Below are 26,736 nucleotides of genomic sequence, written 5' to 3'. Positions count from 1 at the left end.
TAAAAATCACACACCAGGTTATAGTCCAACAGGTTTAATTGGAAGCACAGTAGCTTTCGGAGCATCGTTCCTTCATGAGGTGGCAGTGGAGGGCTCAATCCTAATACACAGAATTTATCGCACAAATTTACAGTGTGATGTAACTGACATTATACATTGAAAAATTGATTGCCTGTTAAACCTTTCATCTATTAGAATACAGTGATAGTTTCACTTCTTTCATGTGTAAATCACAAAAACTCTTTTGTGTAAAAAGTTGCATTCTCGGATTAGCTGTTAACAATGGTGATAGCTAGACAATATGTTGAAGGTGTTGGCCCCTTGTGTTCTCTGTTTATGCCATTATGTTTAGATTGATTCTAATCTAAAACGTGAGATAACGAAGTTTTACATGAATGCATGCAGTTTTTGAGCAAAGTACAATGTAACCCTGCAAGTACGAATTCACCACACAAAATATATGTGTGCATCTGGGTCTTCGTCTGTGTGTCTGTCTGTCTGTCTGGGTTGGGGGTTGTGAGTGTGAGAAAGTGTATGTGTGTGTGTGTGTAGTGAGTGCAGAGTGGCTTAAGTCTGTGAGGGGGTGCATGTGTGAGTGTGGGAGTGTGTGTGTCTGTAAGGGTGTGTGTGGGTGTCTGTGTGCGTGGGGTGTTTGTGGGGTGAATTTGTACTTGCAGGGTTACATTGTACTTTGCTCAAAAACTGCATGCATTCATGTAGAACTCTGAGCTCAAAAACTGCATGAATTCATGTAAAACTCCGTTATCTCACATTTTAGATTAGAATCAATCTAAACATCATGGCATAGACAAGAGAACACAGGGGGCCAACACCTTCAACATATTGTCTAGCTTTCACCATTGTTAACAGTTAACCCGAGAATGCAACCTTTTTAAAAAACGTTTTGTGATTTACACATGAAAGAAGTGAAATTATCATGGTATTCTAACAGATGAAAGGCTTAACAGACAATCAACTTTTCAATGTATAATTTCAGTTACATCACACTGTAAATTTTTGTTATAAATTCGATGTGTTAGGATTGAGCCCTCCACTATCGCCTGATGAAGGAGCGACACTCCGAAAGCTAGCATATTTCCAATTAAACTTGTTGGACTATAACCTGGTGTTGTGTGATTTTTAACTTTGTACACCCCAGTCCAACACCAGCATCTCCAAATCATATCTAAGATTACAAAGAAATCTTGAACAATTGGGTCAATGGGCTGAGGAGTGGCAGATGGAGTTTAATTTGGATAAATGCGAAGTATTGTATTTTTGTAAAACAAGGGCAGGACTTATACAATTAACGGTAAGGCTTTGGGTAGTGTTGTAGAACAAAGAGATCTAGAGGTTCAGGTACTTAATTCTTTGAAGTTTGTGTCGCATGAAGACAATGTGGTTAAGAAGGCACACCTGACTTCATTGTTCAGACGTTTGAGTATACGAGTTGGGACATCATGTTGAAATTATACAGCACATTGGTGAGGCCTCTTCTGTAGGACTGTGTCAAGTTCTGACCACCATGTTGAAGGAAGTTGGAGAGGGTTCAGGAAAGATTTTCCAGGACGTTGAGTTCTAAGGAGAGGCTGGATAGGCTGTAACTTTTTATCTCTAGAGCACAAAGGGTTGAGGGGTGAGCTTATAGAGATTTATGAAATCACAAGGGGAATGGGTAAGGTGGATGACAAATATCTTTTCCCTAGGGTGGGGAATTTCAAGAATGGGGGCATATTTTGGCAGCACAGTGGCTCAGAGCGCCAGGGATCTGGGTTTGATTCCCACCTCACGTGACTGTTTGTGTGGAGTTTGCCCATTCTCCCCATGTCCACGTAGATTTCCTCCGGGTGCTCTGGGTTCCTCCCACAATCCAAAGATGTACAGGTCAGGTGAATTGGCTATGCTAAATTGTCCATCATGTTATGTGCATTAGATAGGGGTAAATATAAGGTAGGGGAATGGATCTGTGTAGGTTACTCTTTGGACGGTTGGTATGGACTTATTGGGCCAAAGGGCCTGTTTCCATACAATAGGGAACCTAATCTAATTTTTAAGGTGAGGGGAGAATAATTTTAAAAGATATGAGAGGCAACTTTTTAAAAATAGAGTTGTGTGGAATGAACTTCCAGAAAAAATGATGGATGCAGGTGCAGTTATAATGTTTAAAAGATGTTTGGATATGAACATGAATAAGGAATGTTTAGTGGGATATGAGTCAGGAGCTCAGGTGGGACTAATTTGGTTTGGGACTATGGTTGGCATGGCTGAGGGGTGACCTTGTAGAGGTTTATAAAATCATGAGGAACATGGATAAGGTAAATAGATGAGGTCCAGAACTAGACAGCATAGGATTAAGGTGAGAGGGGAAAGATTTAAAAGGCACCCATGGTATGTTGCAAACTCAGATACAAAGATACTCTGAAAGCCAGTCTGACAACCCATTGTTTAGATGTTGCTATTTTGGCATCTTTTTTATGCAGAGAATGGTACGTGTATGGAATGAGCTGGCACAATTACAACTTCTAAAAGGCATCTAGATGGGTAAATAAATAAGGAAGGGTTTAGAGGGATATGGGCCAACTGCTAGCAAATGGGACTAGATTAATTTAGGATATCTAGTCGAAATGGACCAGTTGGACCAAAGTTGAAAATGTGTTGCTGGTTAAAGCACAGCAGGTCAGGCAGCATCCAAGAATAGGAATAGGAAATTCGACGTTTCGGGCATAAGCCCTTCATCAGGACCAAAGTGTCTGTTTCCATGCTGTACGTCTCTTTGACGCTATGACTCTATAACTGGTTGGACTGAAAGGTCTGTTTCTGTCCTGTATGACTCAATGACTATCAGCAAGAAGAGCTGATAGTCACCAGCTGCATTGGTGTTGTCTCAGATATGATATTAATCCAAATCTTGATTTGCAAAGCCACTAGCAAATATTAACTTGAAGTCACTATTAGTTGGGGTTGGTGAAGGCATTGGCTCCCAGACATGCTCACCTATTCTGTACAAACCTGACCCTGTTATCCACAAATGTTCAAATTGCTTGACAACAGAGACTTCTCCATTTGGATCCATGCAGAGTTGTGTTTTCCAAAATAGCAACATCTAAACAATAGGCTGTAAGACTGGCTTTCAGAGTATCTTTGGATCTGAGTTTGCAACTTACCATGGGTAAACATGATCAAGTAATTATAGAATACCAATATTGGGTAATTTTGTGCAAAGCACATGACTGACTTAGCAATACTGAGCACTGATAAACGCACAATACAAGGGATATGAAACCTTGCAAGAAGTTCCTTGTTATGAATTGGAAGTTCCTGAATAATATCTTTAAAAACTCTGATTACTCATAGGATATTCTTCCTTAGTTCTGCACAGGTTCTGTTTAGGATTTTGGACCTATTGATACATGAATTGGCATTATCAATTGAAGCTCTGAAGTTTAGTTAACATGTGAGATGAATTATAAATTTCAATTTCACAGACATGAGCTCATATATTCACATTATTAATCCTGGCTTCTAGATCAAAGTAATGCCGATAAAGTCACCATAGCCCCAAATGACCTGAGTGCTCATCAGCAAGTTGATTTCACCTAAAGGTAAGGAATCTCAGCAACAAACTAGGTTGAGAAGGAGAGTTTCTCATAGTAACCTCAAGTGGTACAGGAATTGAACCCATGTTGCTAGCATCATTTTGTATCCTAAGCCAGCCATTCATCTAACTGAGCTAATTGACTCATCCAGTGACATAGCTACAATACTACTAGTGTCTTTCAAAGGTGCCCCTACCACTGGGATTCCACATGATGTTTTCCATTTTGCTACTTAGCTTCTATCTGTGACATCTGTGAACTTCTTGATCAATTTTATTTGTGGAAAAAATATCATCTATCAACTGAGCTTCCTAAATCACTGTGGAAACCATGATATGCATGGCTTTCTTAAAATATTTTTGTGACTCTGGTCTGCCATGACATCTGACAATTTTTAAAAAACATTTAGTTAGGTGTTTGAGTCTTACAAAGAGATAATTCCTCATAGGCTGCCCTGTTTCCACCTGTCTCATGCATTTGCAATGGCTCAAGGTTAGGTGTAGGGTTAGGATTAAAGTTAGGTTCTCTTCTGTATCACAACTGTCTCAGGGCATTGGCCTGGGAAGATCCTCCTTGTCTTCAAATTCACTAGTCAGTTTTAAGGAAAGTCACCAATCCTTTCATTTGTATGTGCCCTGTAGGCCTTTGTGAGGTTCCTTGCAGACTCTCTTCCACTAGAGAATTAATGGGGGTGAAAAACAGAAGAATAAGGCAAAACATCCAGAACACTTCATTACCTCCTACTTCATTATTCTATATACAGGGGGCTGTGACATGAGAGAATAGGTTTCTATCCTACCTCTGCAAATGGCAATTCCCCAGGCCCAGGCAATGAAAATTCATCCCAATGATTTATTTTTCCACTTCCATACTGCTCATTTTTTTCTTTACCTTTGCTGTATTTCCAAGTTTCCGGTTACGCAAAATCTCTCTCCATAATCATGCCTCACTGAAAGGTACATGAGATGTCTGCAATAATTGCACGTAATGTCTTAAAATAGGGACTTATCACATAAAATAAAGCACTTCACTCACTCCTGTTCAACAAGCAGCAGCACAACACACCTTGCCAAAATTCTGAAGTTTAAGGACTCCCATAACCCTGCAGCAACGTATCAGTAATATTGGATTAAACTTGTCCAGTGGTCCCCAGAGCGATAATTGCTGGAGTCGATGTGCGGACTCTTGTATGACAGTACAGAGAGGTCAAGGACATGGTTTGGAAGTTTGCAAACAGTTTTAAGAAATAATTTACATATAAAATATTACCACATTAAGTCAATAAGAAAAAAAATACAATTTAACGATATGCTTTACATCAACTCCTTCCCCGAATTGTGCATATTAGTGTTTGTACCTTTACTTCCTCAGCAGTCATTCCAAAATGTCAGCTCACAGCAGTTCATTCTCTTAAAGTTGAAGGGATCCCTCACATAAAAGTTTATTCATCTGACTTTGTAAATGAGTCTCCCAAAGCCTGCTTGCCACTCAAATCTCAGTGAAATTAGCATTGTAAAGCTCAATGTAAAGAGTGGGAAGTGAGATTCAGCATGAATTATCCAAAGATGAACAGATAGAAGAGAAAAATTCATGAGAAATGAAAATTATTGAAAGCGTAAAGAAGTAAATGAGAAAAAGACCAGTAAAGAAGGAATGAGGAAAAATGGAGAAGCAAAGCCAAGAAACTGAGAAGGCAGAGCAAGAGAAGTCTTTTTATCAGGAAGTTGGGAGATACATTAAGATGAATGGGATAGTTGTTATCAGGGTTTAACAACTCTATATTGCAAAATAATGCAGCAATGCAAAACATCCACAAATAAACAAATATTGTTCAAGGAGATTTTTCCCTGTTGATACGAATAACGGAAACATTTACAACCATAGTTGCTTAAAGAAAACTAAATAAAAACACAATGCATGTTAAAATGATAGAAACATACAGTGTGGCAAGGCAAAACATATTATTTTTATCTGATTAATAGTTAGTGACAACTTCTACAACCAGTCAGGCAATAGATGTGATGGGATTCATTCCTTTAACCACATGCACTAATAAATGATCAAATAAATGATCAATGTGGAAGTTAATAACGTAAGTCCACAAATAACACAGTGGACAAAAATGATCTCAGGACACTTAGAACAGAATAATAACTCTAAACACTATGTTTGTACAGTTTTCAGAATAAAACTAATTACAAAATATTAAGTGTCCTTTTTTGTTGCAACATTTAAGCTGTTAACAAGATAATATGCAATTATATCAAATTCTCTTGACACACTTTAGCTGCAATTATCTGTTCAACCTCACCATGACAACAATCACTGTAGTTTCAGAATTTATTAAATGCATGCAGATGAATAACACATGAAATCTAAGAGATGATTTAATTCTCCCAGGAGCTATTTAGAAGATGATTTTAGTGTATTTAAACTAAAAGGGATCATTTTTGTTGTTTGAGTCTTTGTAGTATTTAAATCAAGCATTCTAAATTTATGTGTTAGTTACCTCTCAGCAGCAATTAGTAATGAGTGTGAAAATATCTTGACGTTTGCTTCATGAAGCAGAGCTACAGAAAATCATCAAAGTTCATATGTATTTTGGAATCCAAAGTGCTTGTGAAAGACACTACTGTGATGCCAGCAGAAATCTGAGGTCTAACTTAAATTCACTCAGACTCACGGAGTTACACAAGACTAAAATCATGATTGCTTCAGATCACCACAAGCTCTTAGAGCCTCTAATTTAGTTGTAGACTATGGCAATCAACCTAATGCTCATAATGCAAAAGCGATTTGAAAGAATGAAAGCAGGAATGGACCTCATTATGTTATGTGGTTTTAACATCACATAACCCATTGTATCTGTCAAAATCTGGTAAATTAAGGCATTGTTTCCACAAGGGTGATGTGAGTGTCACAGACAGCCTCACAGAGTAATGATGAGATGCTGAGATTAAAGATGTATTGGAAAGTACAACCCCTGTGCTTATACCACTTGCTGGATGCTAATTATAGTTAGGTGCCTTCCTGCGACTTTGCAAACTTCTCAGGACCACACTGGCGAGAATTCAATCCAAATGTTATTGCTTCAAAGACATTACATATCATGAATAAACCCTGATTGCCTGTGTGAAAGTTGTTAAATTATGTCAAAACATTGAAAATATACATGACATCTGAAATCATTGATTCAATCACATCTCATCATTTTGTAGAGGGTCAAAAAAAAAATCCAGTATCTGAAACTGCTAGCGATGCCCTGTTTTCCAATTAAAATCATCACTTCTGGCTTTCCTCTTCTGTTATGCTCAGTTTCTGTCAAAACTAATATCTTTGTATTTGCTTGATGGGAAGCATCACTTCTATTTGATTTTGATAAAATTGGAATGAGTGAACAATCGCTCAGACTTTAAGCTTTGTTTTATGATTTGATGCAAATAGAATATTTACCATGTGAGAACAGAACTAAATGAGAAGTTTTGAAATGTGCAATTTGTAACTTACATGCAACAAATTGTTAGATGGGTACAGATCTGAATACATACACGATGTAATATCTCTCCACTGCATATGATAAGCATGTCTAATGTCAGCAAATCAGTTGATTATTACTGTCTACTTACTTTTGTGAGTACATACGCAACTTGGAGATGTAGTCAGATTTATGAAGTTCTTACAATCCTTATTGTACTCAGTAGAAAAATTGAGATCTTGTCTGGCCTCATACTTGGATGTGACATCCATGATCCCATGAAAAAGATTTTTAAAGGAGCAGAGGATTTCTCCCCAGTGTCTTGGCCATAATTTATCCTTCAACCAGCATTGTCAAAATTCCAATGTACCCGTGGGTGCAATTTGGATTCTGCACTGACTACATTGCAATTGTGATTGCAAACCAGTTTGAACTGTTGTGAATGGCATCGTATACATCATACAGCAGAATGCTGTGGTCTCTGGTGTGACCTGAGCAATGGTGAGAAAGTTGGGAAAATTCATACAGAGTGAATACCTTAGAAACTTGATGTTCAGAAAAAAAATTAAAAGCTTTCCTAAGCTTTAAATGGTAGCTTCAGAACATTGCTTATGAGCAATGACAGCTTTATTTCCATGAATTTGCCTGATTTATATGCCTTTTCCAATTCTCCTCTCCTTCTCTAAATAAATAGATGGCACGAATTCCTGACATGTGAGTCAGAGCAGGCGCTGACTGCAATCTATCTCTTACTTGTCTTGGCCATTATACCATTGTTGTTTCAATTCATTATCTTTAGGTATCATCTTGTAGGTTAACTTGCAGGTTGAGTCAATAATTAGGAAAGCAAATGCAATGTTGGCATTTATTTTATTATTTTGTGAATCTGAGGCTTTATAAGGCTCTGATCAGACCATATATAGAATATTATGAGCAATTTTGGGCTCCATATCTCCAGAACAATGTACTGGCCCTGGCGTGGGTCCACAGGAGGTTCACAAGAATGAAAGGCTTAACATATGAGGAACGTTTGAGGATTCTGGGCCTATACTTAATGGAGTTTAGAAGGATGAGGGGTGATCTAATTGAAACTTACAGAATACTGAAAGGCCTGGACAGATAGACTTTGGGAAGATGTCTCCATTAGCAGGAGAAAATAGTACCCAAGGGCACAGCCTTAGAGTAAAAGGAACATCCTATCGAAGAGGGATGAGGAGAAACTTCTTCAGCCAGAGTGTGCTGAATCTATGGAATTCATTGTCACAGCAGGCTGTGAAGGCCAGGTCAGTAAATATATTTAAGACAAAGGCTGATAGGTTCTTGATTGTCAAGGAAATCAAAGTTACAGGGAGAAGGCGGGAGAATGGGGTTGAGAAACATATCAGCCATAATTGAATCGCTGAACAGACTCAATTGACCGAATGGCTCCTATGTCATATGGTCCTATCATTGTTGATCCTTTATCCACACAACGTTGCATTGCAAAATCACTAGCCGAACCATATCATCATGTCTGTTCTTGAACCAACTTGCATACCATTTCAGACACTCAATGCCATTCTTTGGAGCCCAGAGACATTTTTGACTTGCATCCTTTTGCCAGGTCACTTTGCATACACTGACACATTCAGATCATGCTTTTGCACAAGATGCATGTTATGGCTCTGAGCTTGTATTATTAATGCTCACTCACTTCACAGCAGCACCACAGGGTGAGGGACAGTTCCTAGTTTATATAGTGTCTGATGTGGTGTATAGTTTACCTCCAAATATGTTAGAAAGTCTCAGCAGTGGAGAGCATTTCCATTTCTCTGACCATAAGAATAGTGGCAAAGACCTTGGTTGCATAATTAATTAAGTGAAGAGTGAATATTGCTGTGAGAAGTCACCTTGAGCCATGAAATACCATGCCATGTGCTCATTCAACAAAACACTTGAATTGAAAATGAGAAAATTCTTTATTTTCTACAAATAACTCATTTAACAATAAGATCATAAAATATATGAGCAGAAATAGGCCATTCAGACCATCATTTGATCATGGCTGATGTGTTTGTTCACCCCATTCCTCTAGCTTCTCCCCATAATCTTTGATCCCATTACTAAACAAGAATATATCTATCTCTGTCTTGAATACACTCAGTGACTTTCCTCCTGTGGTAATGAGATCCACTGATTCACTAATCTCTGGCTGAAGAAATGTCTCCTCATCTCAGTTCTAAAGGATCACCCCTTCCCATTGAGGCTGTGCCCTCCAGTCATAGTCTCCCCTCTACTGTGGAAACATCTTCTCTATGTCCACTCTATCCAGGCCTTTCAGTATTCTGTAAGCTTGAAGACTCCATCTCCTATCTAAAAGATCACATAGCATTATTTGAAGGAAATTTAGTGGCATCTCTTGGTTTTCTGATCAACCTTTCATTTTCCCTACATTATTGGAGATTGTACTCCATCCCGTTTGATTTCAAATTCTAAAGAAGATACTTTTGTCTAAGAAAAAGCATAGGCTACCTAAAGTTGGTTTAACAGAAACTCCAATAAAACTGTTCTTTACTCCTGGATTCCTGTCAATAGAAAACTTTTCCTACTGAAATACAAACACTCAGCCCAACTAGCAAACAGAACCTGCTAATTGAAAGGAATTGACAAAGTGGCAGGAATAGTTAAGCACTTTCAATAACTTAATTCCCACTGTCAGGTGAAGACTGATTGTTAGGATTACGAATTAGTGACTCATAATCATATTCGACATGTCAGATTTTGTCATCTATAATGGAAGGAAATACATGTTGTTCCAGTAAACTCAATAACTGTACAAAGAAAAGTATAATTTTTTAAACAATAGAATTGATTTACCTACACACAAATTGCCTTCTGGGTCTTTTTTCATTTTGTTTTCCAAACAACAGTATGACACAGGAACAGGCCCTTCATCCCACCAAGGCTGTGTTGACACATGATGCTTTTCTATATTAAGAAGGTTTAGATTAGATTGGATTCCCTACATGGCAGAAACAGGCCCTTCGGCCCAATCTGTCCACACCAACCCTCCGAAGAGTAACCCACATAGATCCATTTCCCTCTGACTAATGCACCCAGCAATATGGGCAATTTAGCCTGGCCAATTCACCTAACCTGCACCTTTGGACTGTGGAGCACCTAGAGGAAACCCACGCAGACACGAGGAGAATGTGCAAACTCCACACAGACCATCCAGGAATTGAACCAGGGACCCTAGTGCTGCGAGGCAGCACTGCTAACCACTGAGCCACTATGTTTGCCCCTAGATGGTCTGTATCACACTATTCGCTGCCAATTCATATATCTGTCAAGGTGCTTCTTAAAAGGTGTTATTGTATTCACCTCCACTACCTCCTCTGTGTATAAAACATGTATCTAACATCTCCTTAAAACTGTTCCCTCCCTGCCCACCTTTCACCTTAAACCTATGCCCTCTAGTAATTGACATTTCTACCCTTGGGAAAAAAAAACTTTTACTACTGATTCTAACCATGCCGCTCAAAATTTTGTAAATTTTTATCAGGTCACCCCCTCATGCTTCAACATTCAAGTGAAAACAAGCCAAGTGTGTCCAATCTCTTCCCAGACTATGTCTTACATGACAATGTTTCTGCCACAAATTTTAATCACTGAACTTCATGAAAACAAAAGTATTAAAATAAATGAAACATGTTCTACTACCTGACTGGCATGTCATCTCCTCAATAAAATTTGAATCAGTTCCTGTCTTACTGACAGTCAGGCCAGATTGTTGAAGAAGGCTCTACCCCACTTGCATCATTTTCTTAGTTTCTTCTTTATGCAGTTTTGAATCACAATCAGCTTCATTCTTAGTTACATGGTGTGATGAAGCTGCTCCTTTAACAAGGTTATGCTGACCCTGGCTTTTTCTTCAGAGAGGTCGCAATCAACACAGACTCCTGAAAGTCTGGGGTTGAGGGTGTTAGGGCCAATTTGATAATAGCTCACAGATACTGCCTCAAACAAAAACACTTGTAGAATGAAAGTGGCCAATTCTCCCAGTCAGTGTTTGTCTGGTTTGGTTTGGTTGTTTAGCAGTAGTGGGGAAAAAAGCTGCTGGACCCAAAGAAGTAGGTCTCTGACTTCTCTCCTGTAAGAACCTGTATTTGATTTTACCTTTTGTGCCAAGGGGAGTTTATGGGGATTGTTGCAAGTATTTGGAACAACATCATTATGTTGGGCTGATCTGTTGGGTTTTCAGAGAGGTTACATTATTTGGTATTCTACTTGTTTGTGTTTCATTCAGTAGTCTTGTAAATAAACTCTGTTTTGTTTAAAATTACGCTGTTTGACCAGTGGCATCTCTCCTGGAATATCTGTGTTACACCTGCTTCAAACAACTAGCAAAGTTAGGCTCTGGCCTACCTTTTTGAAATGTTTTGAGGGATCTGGCCTGGTCCATAACAGTACAACAAAGTAACTTACACGATGCATGCAAACCATGCCCTAACCATGGTGGCTCAGTGGTTAGCACTGCTGCCTCACAGCACCAGGATCCCAGATTCAATTCAAGCCTAGGGTGACTGTCTGTGTGGAGTTTGCATATTCTCCCCGTGTCTGTGTGGGTTTCCTCCCACAGTCCAAAGATGTGCAGATCAGGTGAATTGGCCATGCTAAATTGCCCATAGTGTTAGGTGCATTAGTCAGAGGGAAATGGGTCTGGGTGGGTTACTCTTCAGAGGGTTGGTATGGACTGGTTGGGCCTGTTTTCACACTGTAGGGAATCTAATCTAAAATGATATTTTCCAGTATAATCAAGTGCAAATTGCTCCAGCACAGTTAAGCAAAGATCAATTAGGGTGCTGGTGGCATCAATGTCTTCAAAGATTTCATGATCACGACTCATGAAACCTATAACACATCCACAAGAAGTTTCTTCATTGTCTCCATGAAGGAGAGAGTGCACACAAGCAGCAGGTGGGCTGGAGGTGACCTCCAGTCATTACCACATTGATATTTGTTGAAGAGGAGATGTGTGGGATAAACTGGGTCTCCCCATAATTGGCCATTGGCAATAGAGGGATGAGGGCCTCTTACCAGTCACATGGTATATAATACTCATTCTTGCTGGCATCATGTCAGTGATGATCTGTCCATTGACAATTAGCACTCTCTCAGACTGTCAGCTTTAATCCATACCTTTCATTTTCCATCAATTGTGCGAGTGTTCCTCAGGAGCTGGCATTGGAAGATGATGAACCCTTTTCCCAAAAAAGGGTGTGCATTCAGAGGAAGCACCATCACATGGATAAATCACAGCTTCCGCCAACTCAAATTTACCTGATATAATTCTGAACTTCAGGGATATAAAATAACTACCCTTGTTGAAATAAAAGGTCTATTGAATAAGATATTGAACTATAGCGAGCAGAATTACATGGCCAAATGAGCTGATCTTGCTCCTATATATTTGTGAGGTTTGTCACTCTTTCCAGAGGTACAGCACATGATTAAAGAGAGAGACAGAGGGAGATAGTGAGGATGGATGTGTTGAATTTTCCTAGCCATTGATTGACATGACCAGTGACGAGTCTGTGGGGAAGTAATGGCAATCTAGAAAGAAAATGAGGTGCTGAACATCAAGAAACAAAACAAAATCAAAACTGATTCTATGACCAAGGTTGAATGACAAGGTAAGAATCTGACCAGTGAGCAGCAAAAGGCAGACTTATTATATGCATTTACAAGTCATTAATACCTATTCTTGACTCACTGATGTGCAGTCTTCTATTGTATCACTCGCCAGATAGAAACTAGACAGGGTCAGTTCCCCCACATGAAACCTTGGGGCTCCAGCTCGCACATGCTCCTCCAGGCCCCCATCTTAGACTACAGTCTTCAACATTTCATGGCACGGTCCATGGGCAGTGACAACCTGAACGCCTTCCATCTTTGAAGGTGGGTATTGGACATGCACTAGCTTCACCACATTATCATGACATATCTCACATCCAGTTAGAATACATTTCTCTGCTTCAATGCTGATCTTTGGAGCACACTGGTACCTTGCATTGTAACAAAAAGCAGAAATGTGAGAGAAACTCAGCAGTTCTAGTAGCATCTGTGGGAGGAAAGCAATTATTGTTCTGAATGTGGTGATTCTTTATTAAAACTATTAGCACTTGGGAAGTTGTGGTATTTATGCTGAAACCCACATTTAGGGAGATGGTGAGGGATGAAGGGGAGAGATGAGCAGACAGGTGGAGACAGCATTTCTTCTGTCCTGACCTGCTATCCATGATTTTCTTGTTTACCTACCCCTTTCAAACCTCTCTCTCTCTCACTCTGTGTTCCATTTTCACCTGTCCGCTCACCTTTCCCCTTCTACCTCTGCCCCCAGTCCAGATGCTGCTGAGTTTCTCCAGCAATTTTTTGTTTCAGATCTCCAGCATCCACAGTTCTTTGCTTTATCTTAATACTTTGCATCATGATACTGCTGCCAGGGCATGTTGAGCACAGGGACTAAACACTCACCCCATCAATTGGGTGCATCTCAGGGCTCCTTGCTTGCTCTCTCAGCACAAATTTGTTACATTTCTCTTTAAATTACATCACCTCTGCTTTGCCTTGCCTTGGCTTTCTGCACTTTGCACTCACATTCAGCATTTAAAGGCTCACAGTGGTTTTCTCTTGCTTTGCCATTTAGCACAAACACAAAGCCAGACAGTTTGTTCTAGTTGTCAGAAGTGATCAGTCAAGGGTTTGGACATGTTGCTGTATGGTACTGTGCTATGTCAATGTCTCAGCTACACCATGTGCTAATGCAACATGAGATTGTGCAGTAAATAGGCTGCACATACTTCAGCCCAATGTCTCAAAGTCTAAGGTGAGTAGTCCTTAGTCAATTCAAGGAAAGCTCTCATTAATCTTGGGTTTTAACCACAGTCAATCATGGACAGTCTCCAATTTCAGTCCAAGGACTTGGATATAGCCAGTTGACTGCTTGGGGTGGTCAATAACAGCCATATCACTATAATCCAATCAGTGGGCCATGGTGCAGTGCAACCAATCCAGGGATTTGTGCTAAGTCAATCTGGGAGCTGTACACAAGGGGCTCTGGTCATTTATTCAAGTTGCTGAGAGGGGCAGGCTACAGTCAGTCCAGGGGATCTGGTGAATGAAAGACACGGGGGGCTATCAGGAACCAGTCCTGCAGTAGGGAAGCTTGGGAAGTCAGTTGTGGGAATTGGCGGCACCATGTTGGGATATCAAGGGGACGAGGATGGTCACGAGATATACCTCAACATGTAAGGAAGACAATAGTGCACTGGAAGACACAGGCTATTGCAAGGGAGTGGGATATAGGAATGATCACTATCATTCTGGCTTAGATGGGGGACCAGTGCTACTTGATAATCAGCATGGCTAAGCTGTAGGGCGGGTCTTATTTTGAATAATTTGTACATAGATTCATTGGATCCATGACCAATGGATCCAGCCACAGAGGGGGTCACCAGCAATGTAGTCACAGAATGACAAAGATACAAACATATGGAGGAGGAACAGATGCACCAGAAAGATGAGAACCAGCAGCAAACTTTACCAGCTACCAAGTAGCTTCCACAGGATACAATCACAGCTGAAAGTCACTTTCAGGACATGAGGAAGCCTAGAATCTATTGTTCTTGATGCATTTTCCTTCTGATGAATGAGGCACATTATTGCCACAGACTGCAGATGTGCTGACATCCTGTCACAGAACTATGACCACTGCTGAAGCAGACCTGGAACATGAAGGAGGGACGGCCATCTTATCTGCGTGAACATCAAGGTGATAGTTGTGTTAAATGTTTATGTAATTGCCTGTTTCCAAGGATCTGCTGGGGACTGATGTGGGATCTCACAACCCTTCACTCACAAATATATCAAGGCAATGACTGATGTAATTTGTGTTAGGCGACACCAGTTCATTCTTGCTTGGCTGTGGCAAGATCAATGATGCAGCTCAGATAGTAGCATTTACGAACAAAGCTGGTTCCTCAGCCCCCAGCTGCAGGATATTATAGACTGTACACACACCATGGTGAGAGAGCGTTGGTGAGATAATGTAGCAGTTCTTCATTAACTGAAAAGGCTTCCATTCTATTAATGTGCAAGTCATCTTAGAAGTCTGTGACAGGTAATGTAGAAGCTTCTGTGATGCCTCTATTTTTGAGAAGTCTCATGTTCTCCTTGCATGAGTTGTTCTGCACAACTAAAAGAGATAGTGGGGATGTGATGGACACTGAAAAACTGCAAGGATGGCAGCAGTCTCCTTAAAAGGTAGGTAAGGAAATTGTACAGGATAAACATTACCTTCCACTCCTCACTCCTTACCCCCAAAACCCCATTGGGTCTGCATTTTTAGCAGGGTCCACATGGTTTCCAAAATCCAGAGGAACTCAGTCAAGCAACATTTAAGCAGTCAAAGGAAGAGAACAATCAGTCAGCCTTGGGTTCTACTAAATCCACAGGGGGAACACTATGTTATAGAGGGATGTTAGTTGCACAAAGATATCAATTACTTTAATTCAATCTGGCATTGTCTTTTCTGTTTGATATTCATTAGCCAATAAAGTTATTTCAAAACTCTACAGACTGACTCTTCTTGTTGAAAATGTGTTGCTGGAAAAGCACAGCAGGTCAGGCAGCATCCAAGGAACAGGAGATTTGACATTTCAGGCATAAGCCCTTCTTCAGGAATCCTAAGAAGGGCTTATGCCCGAAATGTCGAATCTCCTGTTCCTTGGATGCTGCCTGACCTGCTGCGCTTTTCCAGCAACACATTTTCAGCTCTGATCTCCAGCATCTGCAGACCTCACTTTCTCCTTGACTCTTCTTGTTGCCTACACCTTCCAAGTGCTTGTGACAAATGATATGGGAAGAGTATTACTGTACTTGAATAAAAAAGCTATGGATATCGTAGAGAGTGAAATACATCATTGTTTGTAAGACAGTGTTTTCTTGGGGACTGGGGAACTCAAATAGAATTATATGCCAAGTGGCTAGACAGCTTCAGATTACCTTAAATGTGCAGAATCATTCTGTGCCAGGTTTCCCTGGCAGCTAAGTGAGCAGCTACAAATAGTGGGACCATGTCAGACTTCTCCTACAATAGGGGAGCAGAATGATCATCATGTTCACTCTGCAGCTCCAGTCCTCCATACTGCAGCAAGGCTCTGTAGATCATTATCATTTTAGAAACACTTGATGGGTTATAGTGAAAGGTGCATGTAAATCTATCCAGGCATCTGAATCACATTTTCAACAATAGCCACTCGTGCTCTTGTTGCTGCTGTTGCCCTTTTCCTTTGCACCAATGATAGGCCTCCTTAGAGATGTCATCTGCCACATCCACATTTGCAACAGCATATTGGCTCAGTGGTTAGCACTGCTACCTTACAGCACTAGGAGACTGGGTTCAATCCCACACTTGGGCAACTGTCTGTTGCAGTTTGCACATTCTCACCATGTCTGTGTGGGTTTCCTCCTACAGTCCAAAACAGGTGCTGGTGGATTGGCCATGCTAAATTGCCCATAGTATTCAGAGATGTGCAGGCTAGATGGATTAGCCATGGGAAATATTTGGTTACAAGGATGGGGTGGGATGTTTTTTTGGAGAGTCGGTGTGGATTCAATGGCTGAATGGCCTGCTTCCATATTATAGGGATTCTATGATTCTACATCCTTAATGGGTAGCGGTTATCTGCAAGGATCAATTATTGATTCAGTTTGGATGCGTGAACATCTGTGGGAGTTGTGATTGATACAGAATGAATCTATCATGGGAATGTTTAGTATTTGCATGGGGATCGTTTAATAATAGCATGTTGGCTGAATATGTATGGAGTTGGATCCTTTTGACTGATGCATACTGCTGGCTGATGTGAGGGTATGTTGATTGTCAGATGTGTGCAACATTTGACCTCCCATGATGACAAAAGTCCAACCAGTGTAGTAAATCTTAGGACTCTCTCATTCCAACAGGCCCCATCAGTGGTGCAATCCAGATAACTGGCTGCTTTGGTAAACATGTCATTTGTCACTTGAGACTAGGTGCACTTGTGAGTAGCAGTTTGTGAAATTCTACAAGCAGCTTCCTGGAAGGACCCCAAAAGAAAGAGGCTCACAGGTATATTAACTTTAATGGCAACACACAATGAGAGCCTATCTGATCCACTCAGAAGAAGGGCTTCTTCCATAAAATTGCAAGTATCAGCATCGACCTGAAATGCTGAGACATCTTCTAGTGATGCTGTTGGTGCTACTCATAATGTCCCTCATTTGAGATGCCACATAAAGCTATATAAATGAATGCTGCTTCGAGTTTTGACAGGAAAGTGCAGATCAAAGGTGAGAACCTCCAAAATTGCAAATGGTCTCTAAAACATTGAAAATAACCTTAAAACTTTGAAACCATGCTCTCAGAACAAACCCGAACTGCTTTTTAAAATTTAAAAATCTCAGACACTCTACGTTTTACTATGCACTAACAAATGCTGTTGCGTTAAATGTGGAAGTTATCAGCTTGCTGCCATGACAGTAGCTTCTGCTTCTTTAATCTGCCACCTACACTAAAACTCATCCACATTAGCAGGTTAAAGTTCAGCCCAATACCTTTCTGAAATGGACCAAAATGTGGTTAGTGTTAAAATTTTAGAGCTATGTTGTGAGGACAAATGTAGATTGCCATAATCAAATCCAAGACAATAAGCCTTCTCAGTCCAATGCGCTTGGCATGGTGGTCTTTCAGTGGTACACTGTGGTGTATTGGCCTGGCATTGTGGTCTTTTAGCAATACTTGGCAGTCTCTTGGCCTGGCGTGGCCTCAGTGTGCACTTCCAGTCTTGAGGTGATTGCTTCATGTACAGTCTCACCATAGCTAAGTACTTCAGAAAGACAGTAATGTTTGAACTGTCAGCTTTCTTTCTTTTTTCCTGTGCAAAACTAAGAAAGTGTCACTGTGCTACAATCACTTTTGAACTTTTTTCTTTCTTTCTACCTTGTTCTTAAATTATGTACTTAGGTACTTATATCTATGATGACACCTTATGTGGCAACATGATACACTTTTCACTATACTCCTGTACTTTTGTAGTTGAGTACACATGTCAATAAAACCAAAATCAAAAAGTCAAATCAAATTGAATCAAAATATAATACAGAGCTGAATAATGTGAATTGTAAATTTATCTTTGACAAGTATTTTTAAAAATTTGGGTTGTATCCAATTGTCCCAATGTACTCCTTCTTGGTTTTCCAGATTTCAACTTCACAAATGATGACTTGATTTCAGACTCTCCTGCCCATATTACATTTGCCACCATGTCTTATTTCTACATTGCCTCATCCATCCAAACCTTCAGTGTTTTTCCCATTCTTCAAAGTTTATATTTTCAAAGTCTTCATTTTCATCTGTAATCCCTTGTTAGACGTTCACTCTATATCACTATTTCATTGCACATTCTCTTCACTCTTCTGTGTCTAGAATGCTGTGCATCACCATTGCATCCCAACTCTGCTCAACTTTCAATGGTAGACTGGGCCTTCAGTTGTCTCAATTCTCCACTCTTGGCATGCTTCATAGAATAAACATCACAAGCAAAGTAAAGAAAGTATCACATTCCTGATGAAGGGCTTATGCGCGAAACGTCGATTCTCCTACTCCTCAGATACTGCCTGACCTGCCATACATTTCCAGCGCCATACTTTTCAACTTCGTAAAATAAGCTACTTAAAAAATTTGCTAATGCTTTCCTTAGGCACCACTCCCAACCTATCTACCAAAATTGCTTGGCATTGTGGTCTGTGTGGGAATCTATAAAAGAGCAATCTGTTATTGAAAGAGCAGATTGTATGTGGGCTATAGATAGAATGGTCTTGCTAAATTAAGTGTCATTTTCTTGTTCCAAGTATTCTCACTTGTATTTTAAATATGTTCTCCTTCACATTGCTTATCCTACTTATAATACTTCTTCCTTATTCTGATTATATTTTTATAATATTGATTTAGCATAAATATGCTAAAATTAAATTAAATTAACGTTTTTTAATGAAGTATCTCACTTCATTTTGCAGAATTCATGGCTTTCATCTAGCCTTTATGAAATAACATTTTTAAAGAAAGCTTTCTAGTCTATTCTATTTTTGGATGTAGGTTTGCTCGCTAAGCTGGAAGGCTTATTTTCAGATGTTTCGCCACCATACGAGGTAACATCATCAGTGAGCCTCCAGATGAAGCACCGGAGGTATGGCCCGCTTTCCATTTATGTGTTTGGGTTTCCTTAGGTTGGTAATGTCATTTCCGATGGTGACACCATTTCCTGTTCTTTTTCTCAGGGGGTGATAAATGGGATCCAAGTCAATGTGTTTGTTGATAGAGTTCCAATTGGAATTCAAGCTTCTAGGAATTTTCGTGTATGTCTCTGTTTGGCTTGTCCTAGGAAGAATGTGTTGTCTCAGTCAAAGTGATGTCCTTCCTCATCTGTATGTAAAGGATACTGGTGGGTGTAGTTCATGTCTTTTTGTGGTGAGTTCATGTATTCTGATAGCTAGTTTTCTGTCTGTTTGTCCAAGCCAACAGAGACAAACATATTGACTTGGATCCATTTACCACCCCCTGAGAAAAAGAACAAGAAATGACATCACCATAGGAAATGACATCACCAACCCAAGGAAATCCAAACACATAAATACAAAGCGGGCCATACCACCAGTGCTTCATCCAGAGGCTCACTGATGATGTTACCTCGTATGGTGATGAAACATCTGAAAATGAACCTTCCAGCTCAGCGAGCAAGCCTACATCCAGAACTTCAATCTGGGCTACAAATCTTCTCAAAACTCGCTATATTCTATTATTATTAAGAACATATAATCAAATATGAGTAACATGCTTGCAATTTTGCCACTAACTGCAGATGAATGTATCCCAGTGTTAATTTGGATCATAATTAAAAATGGAGTCGCTTCACTTCTAGCAAATATTTTTGAAGAGCAGCTGTTGTGGCAAAGTGATTGCATTTCTACCTCTGAACCAGAAGTTTTAAGGTTGAGTTGCAAACCAGAATTTAATGGCCACAGGAAGTATATTCCCATTTTGGCTAAGCATGTTGATTGTCAAGGCAAATCATAGCAGATGCTGGGAATCTGAAGCAAACACAGAAAATGCTGGTGAAACTCAGCAGTCTGGCAGCATCTACGGAGAGAGAATGTGTGTGAAGAAGAATCATACCGAACTCGAAATGTTAATTCCGCTTCTTTCTCCACAGATGCTGCCGGACCTGCTGAGTTTCTCCAGCATTTTCTCAGGTTAATTAACAATTTGAAAATCCTTTCAAAAATCCTAAGGCAAGTTCGAGAATGCCTTTGGCTTTAGGCTTATAGCCCATGAGGAAAATGTAAGCTACAGTATCAGAGGTACAAACATGCTTCAGCTGCCTCATACGCCTCTTGTTGTGGGACCAGGATCAAGAAAGAACATTTTTGCTATTAATAATATTATATTGCAAATGTGGCATTTACATTGCTAGAGCTGTCAAATCATATATATTGTTCATGTTATATTTCTACTATTCTATTTGTCTCTACATATACAAAATAAGCAACACATTCAAATTAATATGGAAGCAAACATTTACAACAATGTTGCAGGTAACAGAGTAGAAAAAGTGCAATGGACACAAAACACCAACTGTGGGGAATATCAGTGCTGACAAGGGATATGCCACTGAGCCAGTTAGTAAGACAGCAGATCTGCCAGAGCTCATCTTTCATACACTGGATCAGACATCATCCAATATGTGCGTTCAAGATACAAAACCCTCCACCACAGCCAGCCAGGATTAGTGTCAGTTAATTTCAACTCAGGATTGAGTCCTTTGTGACTAGCAGCTCAAATTATTTGTTTTGTTTATTTATTATTATTGTAAAACAATGTATTGTATTATGTATTTCATAGTCATAGAGTCATACAGCACAGACACAGACCTTATAGTCCAACTTGTCTGCACCAACCAGACATCCTAATCTGAACTAGTCCCATTTTCCAACATTTGGCTCATATCCCTCTCAATCCTTCCTCATCATAAACCCATCCAGATGCCTTCTAAATGTTGTAATTGTATCTGCCTCCATCACTTTGTCTGGCAGCTTGTTCCATACACACAATCCTCTGTGAAAAAGTTACCCCTCAGGTCCTTCTTAAATCTTTCCCCTCTCATCTCAAGCCTACGCCCTCTGGTTTTGGACTCCCCTATCTGAGGAAAAAGCCTCCAGTATTCCAGGGAAAAAAAGCCCCAGCCTATTTAGCCTGTCCCCATAGCTCAAAGCTCCAGACCCAGCAACATCCTTGTAAATCTTTACTGCACCCTCTCAAGTTTAACAAAATCCTTCCTATAGAAGGGCGACTAAAATTGTATGCAGCATTCTAAAAGCAGCCTCATCAACGTCCTGTACAGCCGCAGCATGACGTCCCAATTTGTATATTCAATGTTCTGACCAATGAAGGCTAGCATGCCGAATGTCTTTTTCACCACCCTATCTGTTTAATTTAAAGGAACTATGTACCTGCATCCCAAGGTCTCTTTGATCAGCAAAATTCCCTAGGGCCCTGCCATTAACTGTACAAGTTCTGCACTTGTTTGCCTTACCAAAATGCAACATGTCACATTTATCTGAATTATACTCAACTCCTCGGTCCACTGGCCCACCTGATCTCTGTTGTAAACTGAGATAGCCTTCTTTACTGTCTACTATACCACCTGCAAACTTACTAACCGTACTTCCTATATTCATATCCACATCATTTATATAAATGACAAAAAGCAGTGGACTCAGCACTGATTTGACCAGATGTCGGATTGTTCACTGACGTTTCATTACTCATTATAATGCGCATTTAAGTATTGTGCAATTGGCCTGAAGTATTGCCATTAACAGAGAACTGACATCTTTACCAAATATTAGGGACTTAGTAAATGTAATGGCATGTAGAAAAATATGCTAAGATATTTTTAAGACCATCAAATTGAAAGACAAAAAAAATCAACTTTATAAATATGTTGCAGTTTGGTTTGTTCCAATTTTACCTCATTTAAAAGGATCTTGGAACAGGTGATCAATTGTTTAACCTCTTCTGAACCCAACATTGTCAAAAACATCTGGCTCTTTCACAAAGAAAGCAAAATAACTGTTTTTATAAATCATTTTATTTTAAAGAATAATGAGTTTAGTTTGTGACAGTACTACAGTGATTTACACATTTATGACATGCAGTGAAATTACAGTCTTCTATCAGATGGACAAAGTTTACATTCTCATAAATCAGAGCGCAGAATTTTAAGTTTTGCTGGGCTGCAAAGGTTAACTCTTCTAGCTTGCTATGAAAAATAATCATTACTGAACCTATTCAACCTTACTATATTCAAGTTAGTTTCTTGCAAGAAATAAAGTGGCACAACAGAAACGAAAGATTAAGTTATTTTAAATATGTTACAATTTTACATTTCAGAATCTAGCAACTATCATATTAAGACTTCTTAACAGTTCCTTATGCAGAACACTGAAATATGTCTAATGACTTTGTTAAAGCCAATTTAAAAAAAACCTTCAAATTCAGCACTTTGAAATTATAATGCTAACGAAGAGGCACACCAGCTGAGAATAAGGTTGAACGCGTTCAGTTTCCATTATTCTTAACCCTGTGGCACCTTTACTTGAAATTCACAATCAGTAAAGATAACACTTTTAAACGTGCATTTCTTCTACAACTTAGTGAATATTAGCTTTAGTGTTACAAACATCTGAAGAACAAGCATGGCTTTCATAAATATTTTTCGTAAATACATACACTATGTGTACCATTGTATTGTACAATGGAAGTTCAACATTTAAAAGCAGATCACATTTCCAAATGGTTAAGATGATGTAATTACTATGGAGTATGGTTAATGAGAATGAGACGTGAGCCCAAGCGAATTACCCTGTTACAGAGACTGGTCCAAAACTAGACAGATGTTTTGACAGCATGATTAAGTTCACACATAGACAAACAGACATCACTGTTGCTTTAAGTATAAATTATTCAATACACTCTTCTTTTAGGAAAAGATGTTTCCTTTCAATTTACCTTTAGTATTGCAGTCTAACTGATATGGCTTTAACTATTGAAAAGAGTTTAACTGAAGAAGCTTAACAACCCTAAATTAACTTTAAACATTAACTTAGGATTCTCCTGAATGGAGACCTGGTTTTGTTTTAGTAGGACTGCGGTGGGAAACAGCAAGCATAACACAAACACAAGCAACTCTCCTGCATAGTGGTTTGAAATCCAAGAACCAATACCTGAGATTTTTAAACTAATTTTCTCTAAATTTTAACCTAGTTTTATGCCATGGGAAGCAATTAAATCAGTGACATCCATAGAGAACAACTCTCTTTGGTTTGGTGCAAAATGAAATGCGGGTGAAACACAACTATTAGTCTACTGAAATTCAGCAGAGCTGAAACAGTGTTATATGCAAGCAGCAAAGCTTAACATTAAATAAAAATCCACATGTACAGCAGAAGTCAGTCTGCGCTACATCCAAAGACAAATTGCTAATATTTTCACTCCGTGGTAGCATTTAGAATGGATCAGTCATATATACATGGGAATACATTACTGCTGAACAGTTGTAATGGATTGATATTAAAACACTTCAACTATTCACTTAAGTTTGCCTAAACTACTGAAAATGTCATTGGTATGTAACTGAGGAGAGAATAATATCTGATGTGAGTTCTTTGTTGCAAAGGAAGTGACTTAAATAGAAGCATTTATTTTTGAAATTCCCATTTCATGTAATCTGTTTCAATTCATTGTTAAGCAGTTTTGTTTTAATTAAACAATTTAATGTAGCTTTATCTCATGACAGGTGACAAGGAAAACTAAATGTTAAGCCATATTTTCATTCTCAGAAATTTTAGTTCCAATAAGAAAGTGCTCCAGGAATGTCGGGTTTTGATTTGTAAATATTCTGCTCAATCAGTCATTAAACACTGAGAATGTCTTGTTCCTATGCGTATTAATTTGCTGAAATCCTGTGCATGACAATTAGTGCCTATAATAGAAATAGCCTCTGTTACAAAAAGTAACCAAAGTAATAAGAACGTTCAAAAAGTTACAAATGTATAAAATATTAGATCAATGGCTACAAAACATTAAGTGGTCCAAGAAAAAGTTTTTTTAAATATGATGGCAGTCCATTACTCTGTATAATCAGTACTTGACTGGTTATCATGCAATGCACCGCAAATTTCTAAATTTCTTTATAAACTTCATTCCCCCATATTCCTGACAGTTGAAGACACCAATAAATTCACATCTTGAACTAAAGGTAGTAAGACAGTGGAAAGGAAGTGACAGTTATAAAGACCTGACACCCACACCACTGCTGCAACTTCAAGAAAGGCTTTGGGCACATCAATATTTAGGAATGTTTGAGAAATAATTTCTTTCACTATCCATTTTAGCGTTGTGTAATATAAAGGCGGAGGAGTTGAATTAGCATTTTTCTGGGCACTGTGTTCCATGGACTGATGATAATCATGAAATCATTTTCAATGCTGACGATATAATTGGATTGGATTTAGTGCATTGGTGGCCTCACCATTTTTAAACAAACATATTTTCTCTGTGATGTACAGAAAATGACACTGCTACCTTAGTACATTAAACCAGAAAGATCCTCATGCCTTCTCCAAAAAGCAATGATGCTGGATATTTTTACAACATAAAAATTATCAACTTATATTGCAAATTGCCATTTTCTAACAAAAGGGCATTTCCATTTATGATATTGTACAGTTTCACCATCTTAGCAAATCATGCAAGATATTTGCTACAAAACAAGTGACTGCATAAAACTTTTAAAAATCTCAGTAGAAATCACTGTGAAAATTGTCAGATCTTACACACATACAACGCAGGGTGCCTAGCTGCATGCCACCCCTAGTTCTTCTGTAACAACCCACAACCAAGTCACACATCACAGCACATTTAGCAATATGGCAAATTAAAAAGGCAACTTCAATAATGTCTGCAATACAGTAGAAAAGCTCAGCAATGAACACAAATTAATACTGCCAGTTGTGAGGTTGAGAATTTCAATATTACATGAGCATATCTGGAGTCTACAACAGAGACAGTTAGGAGTTTACATGAGGCCTACTGGTCTCCCAGACTCCTCATGCTCATGTCAACCCCCTCACCATGGCTTACATCATAGAGAGGCACAAAAAATCATTTGTATTTATATTGCAGTAAAAGTTTAAGCATTTAATCTAGTCAGAGAAAAAGAAATGTATTTTAATATGTGGTCAAAACATATGTAAATCCTATTAATGTAACTTAAAATAATTTACAATATAAAGTATTCATAAACTACTTCTTGAACATGTCTTGAAGTGGTCCAGGAAGATACTTAAGGACAGTATCAAGGATGCTTTCTTCTTCCTCTTCCTCATCATCACCACAACCAGCAGGAATTGCTTTCTTTGGACGAGTCAAACTCCCTTCTATTGGTGCTTCCATTGCAGCCTTTTCCTCAGCTTCTTTTTCTTCCTTCTTCTTTAGGCCATACTAGTGTTTAAAGAAAGTAGATATCTTTAAAATGACCCCATACAGAATGCACAAAAGCATTGAACAGCATGTCTGATTATACATTCCACAGCATTTTCTATCCATGTGAAGTTTGTTATTCGGCATTATTTTGTAAGCTCCAGTGCAACATTTACAAAGTAACATCGATTAAACTCTGATTTGATTTTGGGTATTGATTAACATGCAACTGTATCCAATGCAGATAGACTGCCATAGTCATGAACAGCTGTGTTGAATTTCCTCCATGGGAACAATACAAAAGTTAGATTCAGAAAATGTGCCCATTCCCATATTGATTGAGCAAATGTCAGGTTATGGTCAAATTGTCTGATAATTTAATTAAGATATATGTCTACATAAATATTTAAATAAATGATATAAATCAATGTGACCAATCAGGACCAAAGGAAAACATATATCCCACAGCGTATATTCCACAGCGTATATCCCTCCTGCAGTTCTGAAATTAAAGTTTCATTCATTCAATTGTCATTCATGCATGTCAGGCAAACACATTAGAGAACAGACACCAGAAAAACTTCCAATTTCTTTTCATTCACAGGATGTGGACAACATTTTTTGTCCAGCCCTAACTATGCTTGGGAAGGTGGTAGTGGTCAGTCCTCTGAACCACTGCAATTCATGTAGTGCAGTGCTGTCAGGAAAGAAGTTCCAATATTAAGACCTAGCACCAGCGAAGGAACTTCAAGATATTTCCAGGTCAGGATAGTGTGTGGCTTGGAGGGGAACTTCCAAGGGATAGTGTTCTGCTGTATACACTGCCCTTTTCTTTCTTGATGGCAGAAATTGCAAACTTTGAAGGTACTGTTTAATGAATCTGGGTGAGTTGTTGCAGTGCATCTTGTAGATTGTACACATAATGCCACTATGCATGAATAGGAAATAGGAATAGATGGGATATCGTTTGAGTGGGCAGCTTTGTACTATATGATGTCAAGCTCCTTGAGTATTGTGAGTGTTCAATCACACTTCTAAGGTGA

At 39.0% G+C, this 26,736-nt stretch overlaps 1 protein-coding gene across 4 annotated transcripts in view; it reads right to left on the bottom strand.

Moving 5' to 3' along the window:
• Positions 1-22,285: 22,285 nt before the first annotated feature.
• Positions 22,286-26,736, bottom strand: part of LOC132823188 (complexin-2) — a 328,275-nt gene continuing 323,824 nt past the window's right edge. For all 4 annotated transcript variants that reach the window (XM_060836776.1, XM_060836778.1, XM_060836779.1 and 1 more), the window contains one exon: positions 22,286-25,714. In XM_060836776.1, the coding sequence (XP_060692759.1) occupies positions 25,517-25,714 (198 nt within the window). In that variant the 3' untranslated portion in view covers positions 22,286-25,516. The remainder of the gene's footprint in view (positions 25,715-26,736) is intronic.

This window comes from Hemiscyllium ocellatum, chromosome 16 (assembly GCF_020745735.1).
Source record: "Hemiscyllium ocellatum isolate sHemOce1 chromosome 16, sHemOce1.pat.X.cur, whole genome shotgun sequence".
Lineage (NCBI taxonomy): Eukaryota > Metazoa > Chordata > Chondrichthyes > Orectolobiformes > Hemiscylliidae > Hemiscyllium > Hemiscyllium ocellatum.
Note: the sequence above shows the minus strand (reverse complement) of the source record. Positions and strands in the feature narration are given on the sequence as shown.